At 43.4% G+C, this 27,072-nt stretch overlaps 1 protein-coding gene across 1 annotated transcript in view; it reads left to right on the top strand.

Moving 5' to 3' along the window:
* Positions 1–4,049: 4,049 nt before the first annotated feature.
* The window catches only part of LOC126355784 (mucin-5AC-like), a 29,879-nt gene continuing 6,856 nt past the window's right edge, over positions 4,050–27,072 (top strand). The window contains exon 1 of the mRNA XM_050006194.1: positions 4,050–6,294. Within this exon, the coding sequence (XP_049862151.1) occupies positions 4,456–6,270 (1,815 nt within the window). The 5' untranslated portion in view covers positions 4,050–4,455 and the 3' untranslated portion in view covers positions 6,271–6,294. The remainder of the gene's footprint in view (positions 6,295–27,072) is intronic.

Genomic DNA, 27,072 nt, shown 5'->3' with positions numbered 1-27,072 from the left:
GGCGCATACTCATCTAACGCATATTGTACGATGGTTTTCAACTTTGTCCACTGATCCTCAACATTATCTGTACTTGAGACAAAACTTTTATGTTGAGCCATCAGGTACTCTGTAATCTGTAATCTGGTCAATACAATGTGAGGCAAAAAGGACTTTACAACTTTCGAATGAGGTAGATATCTATTGAGATAACTTACAGAATCGGTAGGTGTGTCAAACAACCTCAAGTTTTAAGTGTAATTTTGGTTCGATATGACTACCTTTTGTTGTGTGGCAAACATCCCACGAGTAATCAATTTCTTCCCACACTCGTAACAGCAAATCGGGCGTAACTTGGGCAACGGCAGCATAGATTCGATTTTTCAGGTCGGATAAACTGTTTGGTAGAGGAGGAACAGACATACAATCTTTAACAAAAACCCAGAGAGAGAAAAGCAGTGGTGTCAGGTCTGGTGAGCGAGGTGGTCATGCGATTGGCCCTTCACGACCAATCCAACGAGCTGAGAAGCGATTAATGAGGAAGCCTCGAAGTTCTCTCACGAAATGGGGCGGTGCACGTCTTGCTGGTTGTAAACAATCCCATCTTGGTCGTCTCCATCGATCTGTGGAATTAAGAACTTTTCAGGCAGAGTTCGTTTCATGAAACAAAAACACACAGCGAGCACGGTCCACACCACTGAAAGCAGCCATTTTAACTGTGTACTACGCTGGCGCTCATGTTGGCGGATTGGATACCGCTGTACTGCGAAACTCAAACTTGAGGTTGTTTGCTGCAAAATGTCATCTCTACTCATTATATAAGGTATCTCTATAAATTTCTGTATCATTCGAAAGTTGTAAAGTCCTTTGTAACTCAACCTGTGTTAAGGGATACGAGAGAAATGATCGTTTGTAGGAACACATTCAACCCTCGCCGCAATACTAAGAAGGGGAGGGGGGGGGGGGGGGAAGAGAGCTTGGGGAACTCTGTGCCTAATTTGTGAATATATTGTTGCAGTTACTGCACATTTTAAAATTTTGGAAAAAATAATTATCGTTCCCGTTGATTTCTTGTACCAGATTCCATAAATGTTTTACGTTTTTCAGTTAAATTTAACCTAAAAATTTAAGTCTCAGTGATAGACGTCACTTTCCCCAATGAATATCATATTCAGTATTTTCAGTTTGATGATCTTACTTAGACAACAATATCTCTTTGAAAATTATGTTGTAAGTAAAAGACAACAACGATGAACGAAATTTGCATTTTTTAAATTTACCCCACACCCTTTGTGAGGACCGGGCGACTCCTGTGAGGACGGAGCGAGAGTCGTGCTTGCGTAGCTCAGATGGTGGAGCACTTGCCCGCGAAAGGCAAAGGTCCCCGGGTTCGAGTCTCGGTCGGGCACACAGTTTTAATCTGCCAGGAAGTTTCATATCAGCGCACACTCCGCTGCAGAATGAAAGCCTCATTCTGGAAACATCTCCCAGGCTGTGGCTAAGCCATGTCTCCGCAATATCCTTTCTTTCAGGAGTGGTAGTTGTGCAAGGTTCGCAGGAGAGCTTCTGCAAAGTTTGGAAGGTAGGAGACGATGTACTGGCAGAAGTTAAGCGGTGAGGAGGGGGCGTAAGTCATGCTCGCGTAGCTCAGATGGTAGAACAGTTGCCCGCGAAAGGCAAAGGTCCCGAGTTCGAGTCTCGGTCCGGCACACAGTTTTAATCTGCAAGGAAGTTTCAGATTTCCTATACTTTGCCTTTGGTTCTGATGGTCATTTTTCTATCACACAGGACTCTAGTGAGAGTGGGCCGATTACTGCACAGTACTGTATACTTATCCAGTGTATGGCACTACTGAAGCTGGAATGTATACTTGATGTCCTGGTATTTTGATTTCATTACTCTGACGTATTTGCGGGTCAAAGTTATTTTATAGACGAAGAAGATGCACCGAACACGACAGTTTTTCTTTCAATTTTATTCGCAGACCTGCTTCGGAAATTTCTATTTCCATTACCACTACTATTGATGCGTAAGAATGACTTCATGCCATTACACAATATTGACGACGGAAAACATAAATTTACAAAAGCGGTCTACGAATGAAGTTTAATGAAAAACTGAAGGTACAAAGTGAATTTTCATCCTCTACGAACTGAATTATGCATTTATGGACCAGTTCAAGTTTGCAATAACTGGAAATGCATTAATTGGCAGAATTAATGGATTTAAGTCCTACTGACAGACAAGCTGATGCTAACTTGTTCCTCCGCTGATTCAAAATTTTCTTCAAATTACACGATTGTCCTCTGCCCATAGAAATACATCCCTGATGGTTAAAATAAATGAGATACTAGAAATTTTTAGTCACGTAACTCACGAAAATGTTAAACAAAATGAGAGATTGGGTGATGTACGCTAATAATTATATCGATGGCTTCCATTATCGGAACTGATTCCTCACACGTATTTGAGCAAGATTAAAAGAGTATATAATAATGTTTACGTAATAAAAAAATGGTTCAAATGGCTCTGAGCACTATGGGACTTAACTGCTGAGGTCATCAGTCCCCTAGAACTTAGAACTATTTAAACCTAACTAATCTAAGGACATCACACACATCCATGCCCGAGGCAGGATCGAACCTGCGACCGTAGCGGTAGCGCGGTTCCAGTCTGTAGCACCTAGAACAGCTCGGCCACTCCGGCCGGCCGTTTACGTAATACTCAGGTATATTATGTACCGTCGAAGCGTTCCACGCACAAATGATTTCTTTATTTAGTACAAGAAGTACTTACCATTAATTGAGTGGTTTGTGACATCCATTTTCCACCATAATGGGCTGTGGCAGGGATTAATCAAAACAGATTTTCACTTACGAGAAGGCATTCATTTTACATGCTCGTGTAGCTTAACGCGCACCACGCTAGTTTACGAGACGGGGAGGTGAGCCAGGTCCGGATCGAATACTCGCGGTGGTATCAAAAGTGGAATTGGTTCCCAATCGCCAACTCAGAAAAATGCAGCACACAAACAGTTAAAATACACTCAGACCGAAGATTACACGATGCTCTGACAGATGGTGCTCATGATTTCCCTTCCGTAGGTTAAATGACAACTGTGGTGATAAGAATGGCATCCGCTTACAAAGAGAAAAGTAAAATCAGTTTGTCAAGTCACGTGAACAGCGAACTGCGAACGCCAGGACGAACAGTGTGGAAGAGGGAAGAAGATTTCCAGATATCTTTTATTTGTACGATATAAGTTTGATTCCTCCACAACTTCAGCAGTCATAACAATGTTCTAGAGAAATGTAGTCTAGTGTACTTATTTACCTCTGCGAGTACGGGATGACACCACTCTTTAAGATGTTGATGATTTCTGTAATCTACTTGGTGCTCTCTATTCTGAGGGGTCTGAACAGTTCGGCAGTTATTTGAGCAAGACAGTTGTTACTGATGACAATCTATAGAGCAATTTTCGTTGCCAAATTATGTCCAAAATAACGCTATGTCAAATTGTCTACACGTACACTTCACCCATTTTCAACTCGTCTTTACAAATGTGTATTAAATTCCCACAGATTAGCAATTACGTGAGAGCACGTCACCAAGATTCGATCAGCCATGAGAGAAGCTGTATCATAAAAATAATTATCTGATACATACACCCGTAATACTAAAAATAAAATGGCTCTGAGCACTATGGGGCTTAACATCTGAGGTCATCAGTCCCCTAGAACTTAGAACTACTTAAACCTAACTAACCTAAGGACATCACACACATCCATGCCCGAGGCAGGATTCGAACCTGCGACCTTAGCAGTCGCACAGTTCCGGACTGAAGCGCCTAGAACCGCTTGGCCACCGCGGCCGGCACTAAAAATAAATAACGGCCATAAACATTCAGAGGATTCTGCCGCTGCAAATAGATTAGCTGTTAGTTCTCTTGTTATCGTGCGTTCAAAGAGAAAAGCGGGTCAGTAAGAAAAAAAAATATCGCTAAAGTTCAGCTCTTCCGATAAACCTTTAGTGTGCCAAGATGTTCCTAATAAACAACCATCCTCCTCTGAAGCAAGCGAAAGTTTTCGAAGCAGTCGTGTCGTTTCAAAACTGCCTTACTGTACGTTTTAATTTTTCTAGGTAGTTTGTGATTTTATTTGCGCGGTGACGGCGTCAAAGTAGACCAGATAACACCGCATCTGAAAAATAAAGTTTTGCGTGTTAGTGCGCTTAAACAGAAGTGTCGTTGACGACTCTGTGACAATGGTCTAAGGAGGAATGATTTATTTTGTGGAAATGTTCGTGTTAACTTACCGACTTTCGTCAGACCGAATATACGGTAATTTTACCAGAGTGTTTATTGCGACGTGTGTTTTCCGTAACGTGGTTATCATTTCTAGTGTGGACGCAGTTGACACCAATCATCGTCGTTAGTTATCTATACAGAAGTTAATAAGGTAAACGTATCACTTAAAAATGAGTGTTTTCACAGTTGTAAATACGTGTGTCATACTTCTGGTGTGTAACCTATTTCTGAGCACGTATGCGTCTGCTCAGCCGATCATGTGCATGTACATGATGCCAGACGGTGCACTTGTGCCAGGACCGTGCCTTTCCTACGGTTACTACGTCTTCTGCTACGAGTGCGAAAATGCAGAAGTCACTCAGTCAGCTACAACACAGCATGCAACAACTGGTCGTGACACAGTTTCCACCACGACTTTTGTTCCTAAGACAAGGCCGCCGACCGAGTCTACTTCACAGCCAACTCCTACTGATTTGACACCGCCCAGAACTACAGTCAGGAGCACAACACCAGAAACAACATCTACATCGTTCACAACAACAACAACAACAGTGGAGAACTCCTCGCCAACAAGCCTATCAGCTACCACTACCACGATCAGTCAGCAAACGACAACTGCAGCACCTACAACTACTTCCACGCCAGTCTCCACGACAGAGTCTAGAAACACTAAGCCTACAACGACAACCGTTGCTTCAGTCCCAATAACTACGACGGAAGCGATTTCCTCTACAGCTGGAACAACTGCTTCTCGACTGACGACGACTACCACAGCGAGAAATACCGTAATTAGTACTCTGGAAGTAACAACTACTTCCACTTCAGGCACAGGAGCAGCTATCACTGAAAAACCTACGATGTCACCCAGTACAGAGAGATTCACAAGCACTGTCACGCCAATACCTACAACCACGGCGCAAACGGCTGCGGGTAACAACAACACCACTCATCAAACCACTGCATCAGGCGCCACATCGACAATTACGGCAAGTACTGAGAGTGGAATAAGCCAACCTTTAGCAACTACAACCCTGCCAGCAAACGCAACAGAACTGGAGACGCTCTCCACCGCATCAAGAAGTTCCTTCCCGACTCCACCTGCTCCTGTAACGAGCACCAGGCGTCCTAGAACAACAAAAAGAAGAAGACGGACGACGACCACCACCACAACTGTCCCCACCGAACAGACGTCGACTCCGAGCATCGCTACAGCTGCTGGCACTGGTTCCACTTCGTTGCCTGTTACAGTCACGTCGCAAACCGCTGCGGGGAACAACAACACTACTCATCAAACCATTGCAACTGGAGCCACATCGACGATTTCGGCAAGTACTGAGACTGGAATAAGCCAACCTTCAGCAACTACAACCCTGCCAGCAAACGCAACAGAGCTGGAGACGCTCACCACCGCATCAGGAAGTTCCTTCCCGACTACACCTGCTCCTGTAACGAGCACCAGGCGTCCTAGAACAACAAAAAGACGGAGACGGACCACTACTACAACGACGACGATCTCTACAGTCTCCTCCGAAGAACCGTCGGCTCCGACCGCCACTGCAACGTCACTGACCACGTCATCTCCTGGAGAGGTGACATCTGAGAATACAACTGCAGCTTCCATAGCAACAATCACCACCGAACAAACAGCAACTCCTTCATCTCCAGCTACCTTCACTTCCACCCTACAAGCAACTACAACTTCATTGCCGACGACCACCACCCCTTTGCAAACGACCACGACTATTGCTACAGTGCCAACGACCACCACTACCACACTACAAACTACTACAACTACTACTTCACCGTCGTCGACCTCGACCCCCACTACCCCTACAACGACAACTACCACGAGCACTACTTTAGCCCCTACGACCACTACTACAACTCTACAAACAACAACTTCATCAGCTTCCCCAACAACTACAGCTGTTCCAACAACTTCGACTGAGAGAACTACTCCTAATTTTGATCCGGATCCAGAATGAGATGACAAGGTGGCATATCAGCAGGTAAGCTTAAAGAACATAGCTCAGAGTTAACAGTTAATGATTATGATGGTATTTTAGCGATAAAGCTATAACAACATGTAGGGAACAGACTATCAATCCGGAACGTGATTTATGTATTTACTTATTTTGATGTTAATGGTTTTCATATTATTAATAATACCTCGTCCCACTTTAAACGATTACACCTACCTACGTGAGTACTGAATACTTTGGGTAATTAATTAACAATCATTTTTGTTACTTAATTAATTAGATAGTAAAATTGTATAGCTATAGGGAAAATTAAAGAGACTGGAAAGAGAACTTTGTCTTTTCTAGCATTAGTCCCTATGGCGCGGAGGTTCATGTTTCATCCTATATTTTACATTATTTCTATATACAAATCTCGTAAACTCACCGACGCTTCATTGAAAGTGAGTAGCGAAACTGGAAAGGACCTGGAGAGATACTATTTACCATAAATAAATTGTGTAAACTATGTGCTGCAGTTCTGAATCGGGGATGTGGAACCAGCCCAGCATTTCTGGACGTTGTTAAACACTTGTGTATGTAAATAAAATACTAGTCGAGTTGACATAGCAAATATTCTTTAAATATCCTTGTCCTCTGAAGCTAATTTCCGAATCCTTGCACACACTTCTAAAACAACTGTCATTTACAGAACTTTGTTGGGTAAAGCACCAGCAAATTTTAATCCACTTATGTAAATTATGTTAAATTGATATTTAGAAAGTAGTAGTGTAATCGACCTCTCCTCGCTCATTTATAGGCAGTACGGCCACTCAGTTTGAAGGTAACGTGCGGTCTAGGTCTATGACTCTTCACAAAAGAAAAAAAAAATTGATTATTTGAGAGCAGCTTCTTGTATAAGTAACCGAGCAGAATGTAATCGACCTCTCCTCACTCACAACAATTGTTTGGCTCTTCTTACTTGCTTAATTGGAAAATAATGTTTTATAGTAACAACAATAGTTGTACGCAAGTGCAAACTTTTTTGAAAACATTCAGGAACAGTTTTCAGCTGAACCTAATTGATCATGTATGACCAGATGAATAGATATATGTTTTTTTTGTTTCTTACAGACTTTTGGCTTGACCATATTGCCTTTGTATGCCTTTTTATGTGAAAAACTAACTGGGGCGCCGATATTTATCTATTGAAACTGACTTGTTTAGCTGGACGGTGAAAATTTGCGCTTGACCATCGCAATTTCATTGTCTGGAATATTGCGATGCACTTTTATCCTGACCATAAAGAGTCCCTATCTGCTGTCTATTGTTCCCTAAAATTATTTCACAATGTTCTGCTTATAATTTTTATGTCATCATTTAGAATGATTCGGTGTTACTGGCAGAAAGGGAGTAGGGTAATGGAACGAGGGCGTCTCCAATTTTCAGTGATTCACATTTAAAAGTTCTAGCATCATAATTATTTCTGATGCGTCCTCAGCGGTTTGTTGTTGTTTTCGTCTTCTTCTATCCTAAAAACTGTTTTGAAGGAGCTGGCTGATTACTGCACTTTATAAAAACCTCTTCATCTTTGCATAACTATTGCACCCTACATCCATGTGAACAAGCGCGCTATGGTGGTTATGGTGGTTAGGGAGAGAGACAACGTGAACTGTTAAGAGCTGACGTAGTTATGCTAATGCACGCAGGTATGGATGCGTGCAGGTTAAGAAACTTTGTGGCAGTTCTGGAAGATAAATTCCTTTGAATTTTGGTGTACGGCTTATTTACCTCATGTCCCCAACGATGTACAACAATGCCGCCGTTGCTGCGTCGGCTATTCTCTCTTCGTCATGACTTCTTCTCCTTAAAGGTCCATTTAAAAATGCAAGTCCTCATCGCATCAGGATGTTGACATTAGGATGTAGCTCGGTAGGAGAATGAAAACTTGCGACTTCCGTATATTATAACTTTTGATTAACGCAATAGTGGTAGAGTGCTAGTACATACTTCTTTATCGCACCACCGAGATCGGCGAAAAAAAAAAAAAACAATTAAGGTACAAAAAAATTGATAGTATAGCTTTAAATTTTTTGTCAGCTTACTCAGATGCAATCACACCTCCCTACGATATCTTTGCCTCACGAAAACGGCGCTAATAAGAATCATTGCAAATATTTATACGTGTAGGCCATCTAATGAACCTACACGACTGGCCCCTCCCCTCCTCTGAATACTGGCGTGGTCCATATCATAAGACATCAGTACAGAGTGATGGTGCATTACACTATTTGCACCTTTTTTGTACTTTAAACTCTTGGCTTGTCTGAGTACTGAGATCTTTATTCGTGGCCAAGCTTACCTCGTTTGCCCCCAGAAAGTGTCATTACATAATATACATATCTAATTTTGTTTAATGTAGACTTAACGATCTATTACTACTACTACTTACAAAAGTTTTAAAGGTTGCATCAACAGGCACATTTGAATTCAGAGTCTGTAGATCGATTTCTGAAATCTAACAGCTGCTATTGCGGCATTGTTTAGCACGTGCACCTCACATGACATGTGCTGGGCGCTCACTTGAGTTCGTTAACGCTGTAGTTCAGTTGAGCTGTCCATGAGTGTGTTGCAATTTCACTTATTTACACAAAGTCAGTTAAAGCGTTCAACCCATTGCTGCAACGTGGTGAGGCTTATGGATGTTGGAACCATCGACGCCATGGCGAGGAGGTTCATCATTTACGGCCCAGGCATTTGTTCTTGTCTTAGCTGCAGGTTTCAGTGGTTTAACCAGGCACACGCTATCAGCATTCCGAAAACATCTGAATGGGTTCAAGGTAATTCTCCAATGCCTCTATTCGTTTCCATATCCTGTCAGTGGTAGAATGTCTTGTTGATACCCGAGTCCACTGAAAATATGAATGTTCGTTACCGCTCAGCATTTTTATGAGGGTTTTTTTTTTACGAGAACACACGGAATTACGTGTGTCACAAAATGTTCGTAGCACATTTACAGTTATTAGTTCATATATGCAGTCCTGGAAAACCTATTCCGCGTGACACTGCGTCAAATACGTAGTTTTTACGTTTCATCATTGCATTGTTACGATAACCTAGGTATTTACATTTTAAAATATATTGACACGCCAGGTTTGCGTATTTATTACTCCGCGCATACACATTTTCATATGACATTTACCGAGCGAGGTGGCGCAGTAGCTAGCACACTGGACTCGCGTTCGGGAGGACGACGGTTCAATCCCGCGACCGGCCATCCTGATTTAGGTTTACCGTGATTTCCCTAGATCACTCCAGGCGAATGCCGGGATGGTTCCTTTGAAAGAGCACGGCCGATTTCCTTCCCCGTCCTTCCGTAATCCGATGAGACTGATGACCACGCTGTCTGGTCTCCTCACCCAAGCAACCCAACTCATATGTAATTTACATTTCTGTACTTAAATACTGTACAAAGATTTGAATAAACACTGTAGAGAAATTATCCATACGAGACAGTTAATATTACATACATTTCTTGTGATTTTATGTCACGTAACATTTTCGCGTTTTACATTACCATTTTTATCACTTTTCCTCTCGGGCATTATCTTTTTGAATGTTCATTTGTGAACAATCTATAATCATAATCTCAGTTTACTTTAACATTTCTCAGGCTGTCATTTTTTCAGTCTTATTTTCCGGAATTGACAAAATATTTGCATACAAAATTATCACATGACGTGCATGAGTTTTGTGTTCATAGGGGTTGGGTTGTTTGGGGGGAGGAGACCAGACAGCGAGGTCATCCGTCTCATCGGATTGAGGAAGGACGGGGAAGGAAGTCGGCCGTGCTCTTTCAAAGGGACCATCCCGGCATTTACCTGTAGCGATTTAGGGAAAGCACGGAAAACCTAAATCAGGGTGGCCGGACGTGGGATTGAACCGTCGTCCTCCCGCATGCGAGTCCAGTGTGCTAACTACTGAGCCACCTCGCTCGCTTTGTGTTTAGACATCGCACCTGACGCGAGTATCCCTCGTTAAAAATGCTGAGGAAAGAATCCTCATAACAAGAAATCGCGATAAGCCTACATAACTATGTTTAGCTAAGCCTCTGCCAAGTTTACTGGGATGTGTCTTACTGGTCTACAGGAAATGTTATGGGCAGTAAGAAGCATTCATTTTTACTCTACTACTGCAGTCCTCCGTTCATCACGAGAGAACTATTGAGTACATGATTTCATGTCTATCTACTCGTGTTAATCCACTTACTATCTACCGATACATTCTGACAGCAGAATATTGTGTTATCCAACTGTCATCATCTGTTGTAAACAGTATACTTCAATGCCGGTGACGTATACTTCTTTGTGCTACATGATATCACTCTTTTGTATTATATTGTGCGTGAATATACCATATTTCTACGAGAATTGTGCCAATGGACAAGTGTAAAACAATGTTGAAACAGCTGGTGTTCGTGTGCAAATGCACGGTAATAACTCTTGCTTGGCGCTCTTCTGAGTCACACGGACTTCTAGTGCTTGGTCTGAGCCCTTTTCATTTTGTAGCAAAAGACCTAAGTTCAACTTTTTTATACATCTGGCTTACTGTAGCTCTTTCATGCACACATTCAAACTCACACATATTGTTATACATACGATTATTTATTTTCGGTACGGCCCTTATGCTTTGGTACCAAACACCCAACTGCTGTGTTCCCTGTTTTACCCAGGACCTGACTTTGCACCGTTGTCAATGTTCATATGATCGGTTTCTATCAGTACGCAGTTCATTCTTTATCAGTTTTTTGTGAGTTGTAAGAGCGCACATGTTCGTACTGCGGTTGTCTTTTTGACTTAGCTTTTTCCACCTCTAAAGAAAAGTGTCGTTGTAAGCGGGGCACATCCTATCTCTCATAGTACATATGTCCCCTTCATTCATCATGCAGATATCTGCTCTCTCTCTCTCTCTCTCTCTCTCTCTCTCTCTCTCTCTCCCTCTCTCTCTTATGTACGATGGTGAGTCAAATGGAAACCATAAATATTTTTTTTAAATACTATTTGTTGTGCAGAAGTAGTACAAAGCTGTATCACTTTTCAACATAAACTCCCCCACGCTCAATGCAAGTCCTCCAGCGCTAACAAAGTGCCTAAATTCCTTTAGAAAAAAATTCTTTTGGTAGTCCGCGCAACCACTCATGCACCGCGTGGCGTACCTCTTCATCAGAGCGGAACTTCTTCCCTCCCGTTGCGTCTTTGAGTGGTCCAAACATATGAAAATCACTTGGGGCAAGGTCTAGTGAGTATGGTGGATGAGGAAGACACTCAGAACGCAGGTCTGTGATTGTTGCAACTGTTGTATGGGCAGTGTGAGGCCTTGCATTGTCATGTTGCAGAAGGACACCTGCTGACAGCAATCCACGTGCTTTGATTTGAATGCATGCCGCAGACGATTTTTTAGGAGCTCTGTGTATGAGGCCCTGCTGACAGTGGACCATCTAGGCATGTAATGTTCCAAAATGACGCCTTTTTCGTCCCAAATGAGAGTCAGCATAACTTTCCCTGCTGATGGTTCTGTTCGAAACTTCTATGCTTTTGGTGATGAGGATTGGTGCCATTCCTTGCTCGCTCTCTTTGTTTCCGGTTGGTGGAAGTGAACCCAGGTTTCGTCCCCAGTAACGATTCTTGCAAGGAAGCCATCACCTTCTCGTTCAAAGTGTCGAAGAAGTACTTCACAAGCATCAACACGTCATTCTGTCATTTCAGGAGTCAGCTGCCGTGACACCCATCTTGCAGACACTTTTTGAAACTGGAGCAGATCATGCACAATGTGGTGTGCTGACCCACGACTAATCTGTAAACATGCTGCAATGTCATTCAGTGTCACTCGGAAGTTTTCCTTCACTATGCCTTCAACTGCTGCAAATGTTCTGTGGAGTCACAACTCGCTGTGCCTGACCTGGACGAGGAGCATCTTCCACTGAAGTTATACCATTCGCGAACTTCCTACTCCATTCGTAGACTTGCTGCTGTGACAAATATGCATCACCGTACTGAACCTTCATTCGTCGATTAATTTCAGCAGGTCTCACACCTTCGCTACGCAAAAACCGAATAACAGATCGCTTTTCTTCCCTGGTGCAAGTCGCAAGTGGGGCGGCCATCTTTATACTGATACTGCGACGGTATGTGTCCATGTACACTATACTGCCATCTACAGGCCATTCTGCACGCCACGCTGTTTGCAGCACGTTTACCATCTTACAGGATAACGGCGCGAAATTTCGATTTGTTATTACAAATTTAAGGTTTTCATTTGATATTCCTTAGCTTAGTTCTTCCTAATTTCTTAATCTTACTTTTCTTCTGTCGTGTAAACGTTTTATTTCATTACTAGCCAACCCATAAGGTTTCTACAGGGTGTTACAAAAAGGTACGGCCAAACTTTCGGGAAACATTCCTCACACACAAATAAAGAAAAGATGTTATGTAGACATGTGTCAGGAAACGCTTAATTTCCATGTTAGAGTTCATTTTAGTTTCGTCAGTGTCTGCTGTACTTCCTTGATTTACCGCCAGTTGGCCCAATTGAAGAAATGTAATGTTGACTTCGGTGCTTTTGTTGGCATGCAACTCATTGCTCTACAGTACTAGCATCAAGCACATCAGTACGTAGAATCAACAGGTTAGTGATAATCACGAACGTGGTTTTGCACTCAGTGCAATGTTTACAAATGCTGAGTTGGCAGATGCCCATTTGATGTATGGATTAGCACGGGGCAATAGCTGTGGCGCGGTACGTTTGTATCGAGACAGATTTCCAGAACGAAGGTGTCCCGACAGGAAGACGTTCGAAGCAATTGATCGGCGTCTTAGGGAGCACGGAACATTCCAGCCTATGACTCGCGACTGGGGAAGACACCTGCAATAGACGAGGTAATTCTTCGTGCAGTTGACGATAACCCTAATGTCAGCGTCAGAGAAGTTGCTGCTGTACAAGGTAACGTTGACCACATCACTGTATGGAGAGTGCTACGGGAGAACTAGTTGTTTCCGTAACATGTACAGCGAGTGCAGGCACTATCAGCAGCTGATTGGCCGCCACGGGTACACTTCTACGAACGGTTCATCCAACAATGTGTCACTCCTCATTTCAGTGCAGATGTTCTCTTTACGGATGAGGCCTCTTTCCAACGTGATGAAATTGTAAATTTTCACAATCAACATTGGGCTGACGAGAATCCGCACGCAATTGTGCAATCACGTCATCAACACATATTTTCTGTGAACGGTTGGGGAGGCATTGTTGGTGATGTCTTTATTGGGCCCCATGTTCTTCCACCTACGGTCAATGGAGCACGTTATCATGATTTCATACGGGATCCTCTACCTGTGCTGCTAGAACATGTGCCTTTACAAGTACGACACAACATGCGGTTCATGCACGATGGAGCTCCTGCACATTTCAGTCGAAGTGTTCGTACGCTTCTCAACAACAGATTCGGTGACCGATGGATTGGTAGAGGCGGGCCAATTCCATGGCCTCCACAGTCTCCTGACCTCAACCCTCCTGACTTTCATTTATGGGGGCATTTGAAAGCTCTTGCCTACGCAACCCTGGTACCAAATGTAGAGACTCCTTGTGCTCGTATTGTGGACGGCTGTGATACAATACGCCATTCTCCAGGGCTGCCTGGCTGCATCAGCGCATCAGGGATTCCATGCGACGGAGGGTGGATGCATGTATCCTCGCTAACGGAGGACATTTTGAACATTTCCAGTAACAAAGTGTTTGAAGTCACGCTGGTGCGTTCTGTTGATGTGTGTTTCCATTCCATGATTAATGTGATTTGAAGAGAAGTGATAAAATGTGCTCTAACATGGAAAGTAAGCGTTTCCGGACACATGTCCACATAAAATATTTTCTTTCTTTGTGTGTGAGGAATGTTTCCCGAAAGTTTGGCCGTACCTTTTTGTAACACCCTGTATAAGTGTAGACTACTCGGCGTTTCTTTGCCAAGCTACCGTCGTATGCCGGCGATCCGTCGGCCTACGCTGTACATCCCGTCTGCGCGAAGGTTGTCAACCTTAAAGCTAGCTACTGCGCGCGCAGTTCTGTCCTCACTCCACTTCGCCCCTCCCACGTGCTGCATCTCAATCGTACACCTTCTGTGTATTTAAACGGTCAAGTGTCAAGGTGAATAATTTCTCGCCCTCGGCGAGGGTAATATTTTCTGAGCTTCTCTGGCCCGTAAACACACGATGAAAATCTTGCATGATTAAATCTTACTTCCTAGTAAGGCAACACACATGAAAATGGCATAAAAAGTCATTCCTTAAGACTAAACATCCATCGTAATAAGTATATTCAAGCGGATAGAGTGTCATCTCTTGTATACATTTACACACATAACTCTAAGCCGTGCATGATCAGTTTCAAATTCTGATAAGTGCTGAAATTCACGTAAATCTTTTTGTGGGTAGAGACCTTTTCCCTTACCACTGCTTAAGTATACTAACTTGTAGGCTCCTGGATGAGGGCTTCCTGATATAACGAATGGCCCTGTGTACAGCAGTTGCCACTTCCGAATCAAATTACCATCGTTTGTCGATTTTGGATGAGTCCTGAGGAATACTTGTTCTCCTACATGGTCCTGTACAGTGCGTCCTAATTTCTTAGGATACAATTTTTTTCTGTATTCTGGCTTTTCGTCAATGCTAACCAGTGCCCGACGTATTTTCTCCTCATGGGGTACTTCCTTCCTAGGAACCTTCGGTAGAGGTTTTTCCCAACTGTCTGCTTCTCTTTTGTCAAACACCAATTCCGTACATGTAGAAACGGTTTTGCTATGTGGGAAATTGTTCACAAGGTGCGGGAATCGAGTTACGTATCAATCCACTTTGTGTGTTTGTGGGGAGTGAAAGTCCAGATAAACCTGTTAAATTCCTTAAATATCATCACTCTGGGACTTACATCTGGGTGAAACCTGGATGCAAGCGTATGTTTAATGTTGTGAATGTTCACGAACTCTTTCCAACGGTTGCCTGTAAACTATGATACATTGGCCGTTATCAGTATTTCTGGCTTGCCTACTATTGGTAGATAATCCGTAGTAATTCTTCTGATGATGGTGCTCCCAGTCACTGAACGCACATCATACAATTTTAAATACTTGCAGAAAATGTCGTATAGAGCAACAACGCATTTTACACCTCCTTTCCCTTGTGAGATCGTCCAATCGCGTCCTAGGAGGCTATCTCCAAGGGTATTTCAGGCATTATCGGGTGTATTTCAATTAGTTTTGACTTATTTGTATGCTTAGCTTTCTGGCACACTATACATTTCCGTATTACCTGCAGAGCTCCCCTTCTTAAATATGCTCGGCCAGCTTCCGATACGCTACTACTAGCAAAACTAATTAACCTGCTGTTAAGCTCCCCATTCGTGTCACTGATTTGGGAGGACACGTTTGTACATGGACGAAAATCATGGATCATGTCAGGATGACGTTAGATGTTGGCATTCAAAAGAAGTTCTTTAATGTTGTCAAAATCAGTTTGGTATTGCTTGTTCCACAGCCAGTGGTGGTTCTTTCGCAGAAGATTCAATCAAGTATCACTATTTAAAAGCTGCTGTGGTACAAAATTTCTGAAGAAAGATACTGTGTCAAGTTATCCCTTCAATTCTTTCTTGTTTTGAGGTACAGGGCAGTGTCTGATAGCATTAAGCTTCTTAGGGTCTGAAAGTATGCCTTGAGGTGACAGTAAGTGTCCAAGGAATTTAACCCTTTCCTTACCGATATGTGACTTCATTAGAGTGGCTGCGACCCCGTATTCTATAAACCTATACAGGATTTGAGCCAAGAGCTTAAGTATAAATCCTCAACGGGCGCAGTGATCCTACTTAACAATTCAGGTCCTAAAACTCGCTCTAAATAAACACGCCTGCACTGACTTTTAAAGCAAAAGAGAGAACACCGAACTCATAGCTTCTGTCCCTGTATGAAAGGCACTGTACTTACGGCTCTCTTCATGTTGTGGTTCAAAATGGTTCAAATGGCTCTGAGCACAATGGGACATAACTTCTTAGGTCATCAGTCCCCTAGAACTTAGAACTGCCTCAACCTAACTAACCTAAGGACATCACACACATCCATGCCCGAGGCAGGATTCGAACCTGCGACCGTTGTGGTCGCGCGGTTCCAGACTGTAGCGCCTAGAACCGCTCGGCCACTCCGGCCGGCCTCATGTTATGCAATTGGCATAATGATGAGGTAATAAGCGTGAAGGAATTTTCGAAGTTGTTCTTCCAGGTTGTCAGGCCGCATCCTGACAGGCATAATAATTTTATTTATTCCTCGTGCGTCGAGCACAAAGCGGACACTACCGTATGAATTGCTAACGGCCAAACCGGGGTTACAGTATGCAGATAAGGATGGTTGTATTAATTACACGTTTAGCAGTCCATTCATCTCTTTCATCACAGCCTCCTTCTTGGACCAAGGAATGGGGTAAGACGAAGAGCAGAAGGTTTCGTATGGATACGTCTCCATTTTGTATCTGTATCCTTTGATTATTCCGGGGCGTCGTTCAAAAACATGAACATGACATATTAAAAGCTCCTGCAGTTCTTTCTTTTGTTCTTCCGTAAGACACGCTGATTCACTTACCTTGGCGTGCACGATATCAGAGCCCATTTCCACGTCCTGAGATTGCTCAATTCCCTGTGTGCTTATAAACGTTGGTGTGGTTGGGTTGAAGAATTGTATTCGAACTTTAACAGTGTGTTTTGGTTAGCTTTCTCCGCGTATGACTTGACTAGGTGTACTGAATACTATTGGTCGTTCACAACGAGATGACACTTCCCTTTAACAATGTCAATTTGTGCTTGGTACTTCCTAAAGGTACCCACGCCACATGAGGTTTACTATTAGCCCTTCAACCACAAGAAAAATGCATTGTAAAGAGAAGCTCTGAACCTGATAGGAATCCATGCCTGCAATTTCACACCTTTAGACTTATCTCCTACAACTATTGGATTTACAGTTTTTGACTGTAGGTGTCGTTATGTGTCCTCGTTTTTGCAATTGATCAAACACCCCCCGTGAGATTATATTCGTGGTAGCTCCAATGACCAGTGCTATGCGTACCCTTAAACCAAGTATTTGTGCATTGATTACTGTCTGTAGTGTGCCTTCATTTTAATCTTCTCAGTTGCTAGATCTTCCTGACACGAGTCATCTTTGATATCACCACAGTTGTATCTAAGAAAACACCTTTTAAGTAGTTCCACGCCCCCATCCCTGTTACTGATCATCGAACGGGAGCCTATCGCGACTCGTTCGAGCTTTCCGAATTACCCTGAGAAATGACCATCTCCGTTAGGGGTAACCTCAAATACTGCACATTATGCGTCTGGTTTAGCCATTTAGCATCTTACGCGGCTTTTGGTTCGAACTTTCGCCGACCCTGGGAGCTGTTCGAAACGTAATTTTGATTGTACTGATTACAGTCAGGCGGCGGCAGATTATTTTGTCGCCCGGTTGCGTTCTGTCCCTGCCAGTCGCCGTTCGGGCCATTGCCCCCGGTTGGCGGCGCTTTGCCGACTTGCTGACTGTAACCTCTCTGCTCATTAAATCCTGACCGACTGAAATTCTGTCTTTGGTTATTTTTGTATCCTTTTTCTATCCTAACTTGAATTTTTGTCCCTTTCTGTTACCAAATTCGTTCCTGTTGGTATTGCAGAGAGGAGATATGGCTGCCAACCGTGTTGGTTGTTGTTGCCATTCCCACCGTGTTATTCGTTAGTTCGTTTGGATTCTACCTGCGAGCTATCACTTCGTGCTTGCTCAGGTCTCTCTTAGTAGATAAGATTAGTGGAATCGAGAACTGAGAGGAAATTCTCTATGTCGTGCTCAGAGGAGGCGATTAATTTCTCACGTATGCTAGCTCGTAGTCAGCTTCCCAAAATTTTTAGGACATCTACGTGTGACACCGGGTTTGTCCACTAACGGGTTTTATTTAGATACTTCTGAAAACATCTTCCGAGCCCTCCGTGTTTACTGCTGAATGGCGCCGGGTTAAACACTTCGCGCTAAAGTCACTCTTGTACCGCGATAGACCAGAACTTGTCTAGGAATGCCCTTTCAAACTGTTCGTAGGTGTGACAATTTCCCGCCATGTCAGTGCCCCCAAGCAAGACATCACACTGTGTATAATCTATCACAAAGCGTATCTTCTGCGCTTCGGTCCAGTCCCTTGGCAAAAGGTTCCGGAAGGCACTTGTGAACGCGACTGGGTTTGTTCGTTTATCTTCGGAAGAAAAAATCGGAAACTGCCTGTGTCGTAACAGGCCTTCATCCGCGAGCAAAGAAGAAAGGTATGCAGAAGTGTCTCTTGCCGGCGGGCATTGTTTGGATGTTTCGGATCGTATTCCCAATGGCTCTGCGAGACAGGGACTGAGAATGACAACGACTGCTGCATCTACATCTACATCCGTACTCCGCAAGCCACCTGGCGGTGTGTGGCAGAGGGTACCTTGAGTACTTCTATCGGTTCTCCCTTCTATCCCAGTCTCGTATTGTTCGTGGAAAGAAAGATTGTCAGTATGCCTCTGTGCGGGCTCTAATCTCTCTGATTTTATCCTTATGCTCTCTTCGCGAGATATACGTAGGAGGGAGCAATATACTGCTTGACTCCTCGGTGGAGGTATGTTCTCGAAACTTCAACAAAAGCCCATACCGAGCTACTGAGCGTCTCTCTTGCAGAGTCTTCCACTGGGGTTTATCTATCATCTCCGTAACGCTTTCGCGATTACTAAATGATCCTGTAACGAAGCGCGCTGCTCTCCGTTGGATCTTCTCTATCTCTTCTATCATCCCTATGTCGTACGGATCCCACCCCGGTGAGCAGTATTCAAGCAGTGGGCGAACAAATGTACTTGAACCTACTTCCCGTGTTTTAGGACTGCATATCCTTAGAATTCTTCCAATGAATCTCAGTCTGATATCTACTTTACCGACGATTAATTTTGTATGGTCATTCCATTTTAAATCACTCCTAATGCCTATTCCCAGATAATTTTTGGAATTAACTGCTTCCAGCTGGTGACGTGCTATTTTGTAGCTAAATGATAAAGGATCTTTCTTTCTATGTATTCTCAGCACATTACACTTGTCCAAATTGAGATTCAATTGCCATTACCTGCACCATGCGACAATTCGTTGCAGATCCTCCTGCATTTCAGTACAATTTTCCGTTGTTATAACTTCTCGATACACCACAGCATCATCTGCAAAAAGCCTCAGTGGACTTCCGATGTCATCCACAAGGTCATTTACGTATATTGTGAATAGCAACGGTCCTATGACACTCCCCTGCGGCACACCTGAAATCACTCTTAATTCGGAAGACTTCTCTCCATTGAGAATGATATGCTGCTTTCTGTTATCTAGGAACTCTTCAATCCAATCACACAATTCGTCTGATAGTCCGTATGCTCTTACTTTGTTCATTAAACGACTGTGGGGTACTGTATCAAACGCCTTGCGGAAGTCAAGAAACACGGCACCTACCTGGGAACCCGGGTCTTTGGCCCTCTGAGTCTTGTGGAAGAATAGCGTGAGCTGGGTTTCACACGATCGTCTTATTCGAAACCGATACTGATTCCTACGGAGAAAATTACTAGTCTCCAGAAAAGTCATTATACTAGAACATAATAAGTGTTCCAAAAACCTACAACTGATCGACGTTAGAGATATACTTCTGCACATCTGTTCGACGTCCCTTCTTGAAAACGGGGATGACCTGTGCCCTTTTCCAATCAGTTGGAACGCTACGCTCTTCTAGACCTGACAGGTAGAGTTCAAGTGCGGATAGATGTTCGAAATATCTGTCTCGTCTGTTGACATCTTATAGCCTGGGGTTGAATGTTCCCTTTCCTTTTCAATTTTACTAACGACGTTACTGCGCAATTTTTCTTCACTGCTTTCAACCTCTGATATACATCGATTTCTCGATCACGTCTATATAAACCTTGTTTTCCTGGACTACCTTCTACGACAGTTTACTGTCTTGGTCCACTATACCAGCGTCGGATCTATGCTTTACTCCCCTAATGTCTTTATCTATCTTTTCTTATTCCTTTCTCATGAACTGGGTATTTAATATTATGCTACGCAGTTGGAATGACAGGTCTTTCACCTGCTCAGGTAGCCTTTGTACGCTGTTTGCAACTCGTCAACGGTACCCGCTAGTGTGTTTATATTCTGGTACAATTGTGAATGCTCCTGCGGCATTTTTGTCTGAGACTCAGATACGTCTTTACCTTTTCCGTGAACTGTTCTTGTATATCGCCTACTGATGGCAGTTTTTGGGTTAAATTATTTATACTCGTATTTTGTGACAAATCGGTGAGAAATTGTGTTTTTAGGTTTTCCCCCACACCTACAAGTTCATCCGATAATTCATGTGAAAGATCACTACACAAATCTTTTGCCAAGTCACTGAACTATTGTTTTATGTCGGTTTTGAAAGAATCAATAATTGGCATTTGCTGTTCAAGTTATTCCTTTTGTGTAACTGTCTGTTGTTTTGAAAAATCATTAAATTTTTCATCAATACTTTGTTTGTGTGTTTTTGCTCGTCTTTAAACTCGTTCTTGAAATCATTGAAGCCTTGTTTAAATAACTGTTGTAGCATTTGTATCTTGCTCGGGGTTTCCGGTGTGCACAGTGCACGCTGTCCAATCACGTTTGCACTAGGCAAAGAAAGATTTAACAAGTCTGCGCTGACGCCCGTTACGTTTTCACCAAGAGAAAAAGTACTCCCTGGAGAAAACTGTGACCCTGTCTGATCTGTTGTCAACGTAGTATCATTGCGAATGATAATGTCCCTGTCATCTGTGTGCATGGTAATTGAAAAATGTAATTGGTCGTTATCACTGCTACCGACATATTCTGTTTCGATTTCGTTTGTTACAATGTCCATGTTGGTGATATCTTATGCCTGGCTTTCCAGCAACGGATTGGCAACAATGTGCCTATCTTGTGTACTCATTTTTTGATAATTTAAAGAATTACAAAATAAATAGTATTTCTGAAAATTAAATATTCTGTTTGGAATAGTGAAGAAACCACTACGAAATCTATTCAGTGGTGCCTCGCTAACATGTGTCAAAATACACTTCTGGCCATTAAAATTGCTACACCACGAAGGTGACGTGCTACAGACGCGAAATTTAACCAGCAGGAAGAAGATGCTGTGATATGCAAATGATTAGCTTTTCAGAGCATTCAAACAAGGTTGGCGCTGGTGGCGACACCGACAACGTGATGACATGAGGAAAGTTTCCAACCAATTTCTCGTACACACACAGCAGTTGACCGGCGTTGCCTGCTGAAACGTTGTTGTGATGCCTCGTGTAAGGAGGAGAAATGCGTACCATCACGTTTCCGACTTTAACAAAGGTCGGATTGTAGCCTAGCGCGATTGCGGTTTATCGTATCGCAACATTGCGGCTCGCGTTGGTCGAGATCCAATGACTGTTAGCAGAATATGGAATCGGTGGGTTCAGGAGGGTAATACGGAACGCCGTACTGGGTCCCAACGGCCTCATATCACTAGCAGTCGAGATGACAGGCATCTTATCCGCATGGCTGTAACGGATCGTACAGCCACATCTCGATCCCTGAGTCAACAGATGGGGACGTTTGCAAGACAACAACCATCTGCACGAACAGTTCGACGAAGTTTGCAGCAACAGGGACTATCAGCTCGGAGATCATGGCTGCGGTTACGCTTGACGCTGCATCACAGACAGGAGCGCCTGGGATGGTGTACTCAACGACGAACCTGGGTGGACGAATGGCAAAACGTCATTTTTTCGGATGAATCCAGGTACTGTTTACAGCATCATGATGGTCGCACCCGTGTTTGGTGACATCGCGGTGAACACACATTGGAAGCGCGTATTCGTCATCGCCATGCTGGCCTATCACCCAGCGTAATGATACGTGGTGCCACTGCTTACACGTCTCGGTCACCTCTTGTTCGCATTGACGGCACTTTGAACAATGAACGTTACATTTCAGATGTGATACAACCCGTGGCTCTACCCTTCATTCTATGCCTGCGAAACCCTACATTTCAGCAGGATAATGCACGACCGCATGTTGCAGGTCCTGTACGGGCCTTTCTGAATACAGAAAATGTTCGACTGCTGGCCTGGCCAACACTTTCTCCAGATCTCTCACCCAATTGAAAACGGCTGGTCAATGGTGGCCGACCAACTGGCTCGTCACAATACGCCAGTCACTACTCTTGATGAACTGTGGTATCGTGTTGAAGCTGCATGGGCAGCTGTACCTCTACACGCCATCCATGCTCTGTTTGACTCAATGCCCAGGCGTATCAAGGCCGTTATTACGGCCAGAGGTGGTTGTTCTGGGTACTGATTTCTCAGGATCTTTGCACCCAAATTGCGTGAAAATGTAATCACATGCCACTTGTAGTATAGTATATTTGTCCACTGAATACCCGTTTATCATCTGCATTTCATCTTGGTGTAGCAATTTTAATGCCCAGTAGTGTACATTTTCTGCGTAACTCAATTGCATGCACAGGTTTCTCTACTCAAAATTAATTTTCTGTCCAAATGTCTACGTATGTTAAGAGAATGCTTCCTTTTGGGAATTGGATTAGTAAAGGTACTACGATGACTGTTGGCAGACACGCTACGAAGCGCAGCCGTGCACGCAATAGATCGTTTACTTTCCTGCGTTTCGTTGGTTTTTTTCGCTGCTTCCGGAATTAATTCTCCAATTGATTGTGTTTAAACTTTTGCACATCGTGTAATTTCCATCCTCGTTGAGATAGTATAGTATCTCACTCATGAAACAGAGAAAGACAACAATTAGTATAATACAAAACTTAAAAAAATATATAATTATTTTATATTTTTACAAACGTGCTAACTCTCTCTCGATGGCGACGTCCTAGTATAGATCGCGGGATATGGTGGTTAGGGAGAGCGATAATGCGAATTGTTTAGAGCTGACGTAGTTATACTAATGCACTTTTAGCTGCAACAGTAATTGTAAGCCTAGAAATGCACGAAGTTGTGGATGGATGCGCATTAAGAGACTTTGTGGCATTTCTGGAACGTTCATTGAAGATTAATTCCTTTGAATTTTGGTGTACGGCCTGATATTTACCTCGTCTCCCCAACCATGTACGAAAAATGCGGGTGTGGCTGCGTCGGGTATTCTACCTTCGTCTTGACTTTTCCTTCTTAGGAGAAGGTCCATTTAAATATGCAAGTCCTCGTCGCATCGGGATGTCGGCATCACAACTGCATGCACAACCCTAGTACGCCTCCCGTCACACCCAGATCCCTAACTTATCCGCACACTACTAATGTAGAGTTCCTTACCCATTATCGTCGTTAATAACAGCATTTCCCCGATTCCAGTAAGAGTTCAAGCCTGTTGTGCATCTGCACTGAAGAGCTCTTTCGACATCCTTGCCTCATTTATACAGGGTGATTTCTTCCATCGTGTACAAACTCCAGGTCTTGATCGATGAGGCCGGCCGGTGTGGCGCTGCGGTTCTACGCGCTTCAGTCTGGAACCGCATGACCCCTACGGTCGCAGGTTCGAATCCTGCCTCGGGCATGGATGTGTCTGATGTCCTTAGGTTAGTTGGGTTTAAGTAATTCTAAGTTCTAGGGGACTGATGATCTCAGATGTTATGTCCCATAGTGCTCAGAGCCATTTTAACCATTTTTAATTGATCGATGAGAGGATACGGAACAAAAAAGGTCTAATGTATTTATGTCTGGAAATGATGGGTTTCCATACTAGAGACCATTTAAGCAGTCATACTTTGTTACAGAGACTGCGGTCTAATACCGCTGTACCATGCAGCCACAGGTATGGTATGAATGGTTTCTTCCTAGAGGGTGGTACTGTTCCTCATGTGTCATCCTCTAGCGCCCTCTCCTGCAGTAGTAATTGGTAATATTATGTCCAATTCACTTCTCTTGCTGACTAACCTTGTAGTGGATGTGATGCAGCCTTGTGCACAGTCGTTACGTATTCGGATTGAGAGCTTGTCGTCATGGTGTTTACTTACGGAAAGGCAAATGGCAACGGGCGTAGGGCAGCAAGGTTCTATCAGGAGACCTTTCCTGACGACAACAACCACAGCATTCAATGTTTGCGACAGTGTTCCGCCATTTGTGTGAGACAGTGTCGTTTCAGGAAGCAGGAAATCATTAAGGACATACGCGAAATGTTTGGAAACCAGACTTGGAGGACAGTGTGATTAATACTGTGGAACGCGACCGCCGTGTCAGAACCAGGCAGGTGACCTGCCAGTTCAGGGTAAGCCAGAACGTCGTGTGGAACATTCTCCAAAATAATTGTTACTACCTTATCACTTACAGCGTGTGCAGATCTTACTACCGACAGACTTTCCACATAGGGAGCAGTTTTGTCACTATTTCTTCACAAGGCAACCACGATTTATGAGCTAGTATCCACAACGTCTCTGGCATGGTGACAGCGAATCATCAGCATCGGTGCAGCTGGAACGTGCGGGCCGGGATAGTTGGCGACGGTATTTTGGGAATAGTCTTCCATCCAAGTCGCCTAACAGGCCGGAATTATTGGCGTTTCTTGCAGGTGACTTTATCTCCGCTACTGGAAGAAGTGCCATTGATGATTCGAAGGGTTGTGTGACTCCTACATGATGGTGCTCCAGCCCACCTTCAAAATGGTTCAAATGGCTCTAAGCACTATGGGGCTTCACATCTGAGGTCATCAGTCCCCTGCACTTAGAACTACTTAAACCTAACTAACCTAAGGGCATCACAAACATCCATGCCCGAGGCAGGATTCGAACCTGCGACCGTAGTAGCAGCGCGGTTCCAGACTGAAGCGCCTAGAACCGCTCGGCCACAGCGGCTGCATGGCGCACCCTCCCATTAACGTCCACACTCATCTCAATCGTGTCTTCCCTGGTCGATGGATTGGACGAGGGGGTCCAGTTGCACGGCCTGCTCGTTCACCGGATCTCAACCCGTTCAGTTTCTGATTATGGGGTAATCTCAAAAGAATCATGTGTGTAGAGCCCATTCCAGATGTGGGGACACTGGAGCACCGTATTAATGCTGCCTCTGACACTATTCGGATTCAGCCTGGCAGTGTGAACATGTGAGACAGGACATGTTATGGCGCTTACACGCATGTGTTGAGGCACATGGAAACCAACACATACTCTAACTGTAGCAATGATGATGGAATAAAAGGTCTCTAGAATGGAAACCATGCATTTCCAGACATAAGTACATTAGATCTTTTTTGTTCCGTATCCTCTAATCGATCAATCCCTAGAGTTTGTACACGATGGAAAAAATCACGCTCTATAAATGAGGCAAGGATGTCGAAAGAGCTCTTCAGTGTAGATGAACTCTTACGGGAATCGGGGAAATGTTTTGACTAACGGGGATAATGGGTAAGGGACACTACATTAGTAGAGTGTGGATGGGTTGAGAATCTGGGTGTGAAGGGAGGCGTGCTAGGGCAGTGAATGCGGTTGTAATGCCCACTGTGTCTGGATAGCACAGTGGTCAACGCAAATGCCTACTAAGCAGAAGCCCCAGGTTCGAATCGTGGTGTGGCACATATTATTAATTTTCCCCATTAATTTACATCAATGCCGGCTCACAGCAAACCTTTCTGTCTTAGTCATCTAGATATTACGAAGGGTAAAAGAAATACAGCACAAAGAGTAGAAGAAATTCCCTCAGGAGTATTAAGATACATGTGGAAACCAATCAGGTTATGAGTCACGGGGAAGAACTCTCATACTTCAAGAAGAATGTAATACTGAAAACAGTAAAATATGGTATTAACATTTCAGTATGAGATCTTTTTCATTTTCCGTTTAGAAATGAGTGTCGAAGGATGTTATCATTTTGATGATTATCTACAAAGCAGAAAGCCGGTTGGAAAGAAAATGTAAAATAAACATTATTCTGGAACATCAATCACATTCTTGTAAAGAGTAACGGCAGGGCGCTAGCTTTCGAGACGGGAAGGTCAGCAGCCCCGCATGGATTCCGCGAGCTGAATTAACGACCGTGGCTGGTGCACCAGCCAGCCTGGGAATGGTTTCCAGGCGGTTTTTCATCGTCGATTAGGCAAACTCTGGGCTGTTCACCAGTTTCCGCCTAAGCAAGTACATTACACAAACAGCTAATATATGACCACACACCAGTGGTGGCTCGTAGATATACATTCTGGATGTCCAAAAAATTTTAAATTCAGATAAATAAGAAATTGCTCAATTTATAGTATCTGCTGTATAACAGTTATGCTTATTTATACAACTTCAGCCACTGTCAGTAATAACAATAATAATCATAGCAATAAGAACAGTAATTATAGTAGTAATATGCATAACCTGTCTGAATAAAAGAATAATTGCTTTGGCGGAGTTTTGTTGTTTTGCACATAATTAAGTACAGTTTATGGCAAGGACGAAATATTGTTAAAGCTTCCACTACTCTCTGTTTCCAATTTTTGTGTAGGTGGGATTTTCATTTTTTTCGGACAAAGGTACATGTATTAGTAACGAATTAACTTCTGGGCTGAAAATCAGACATTATTACGTTCCACCCACACAAAAACTTCTTTGTTAAATGTTCGCTTGTGGTTACGCTTATTTGATTTCGTCACTTTCTCGGACAACAGATATGGTCTGGAATGCACTAGTTTCTTTGCGCCTAAATTTTAGTGATAATTTTCTTTTCTGTTGGCGCTTAATA

The sequence above is a fragment of the Schistocerca gregaria genome, chromosome 3 (assembly GCF_023897955.1).
Source record: "Schistocerca gregaria isolate iqSchGreg1 chromosome 3, iqSchGreg1.2, whole genome shotgun sequence".
In the NCBI taxonomy this organism is placed as follows: Eukaryota; Metazoa; Arthropoda; class Insecta; order Orthoptera; family Acrididae; genus Schistocerca; species Schistocerca gregaria.
The sequence above is the reverse complement of the archived record's forward strand: the minus strand, read 5'-3'. Positions and strand labels throughout refer to the sequence as shown.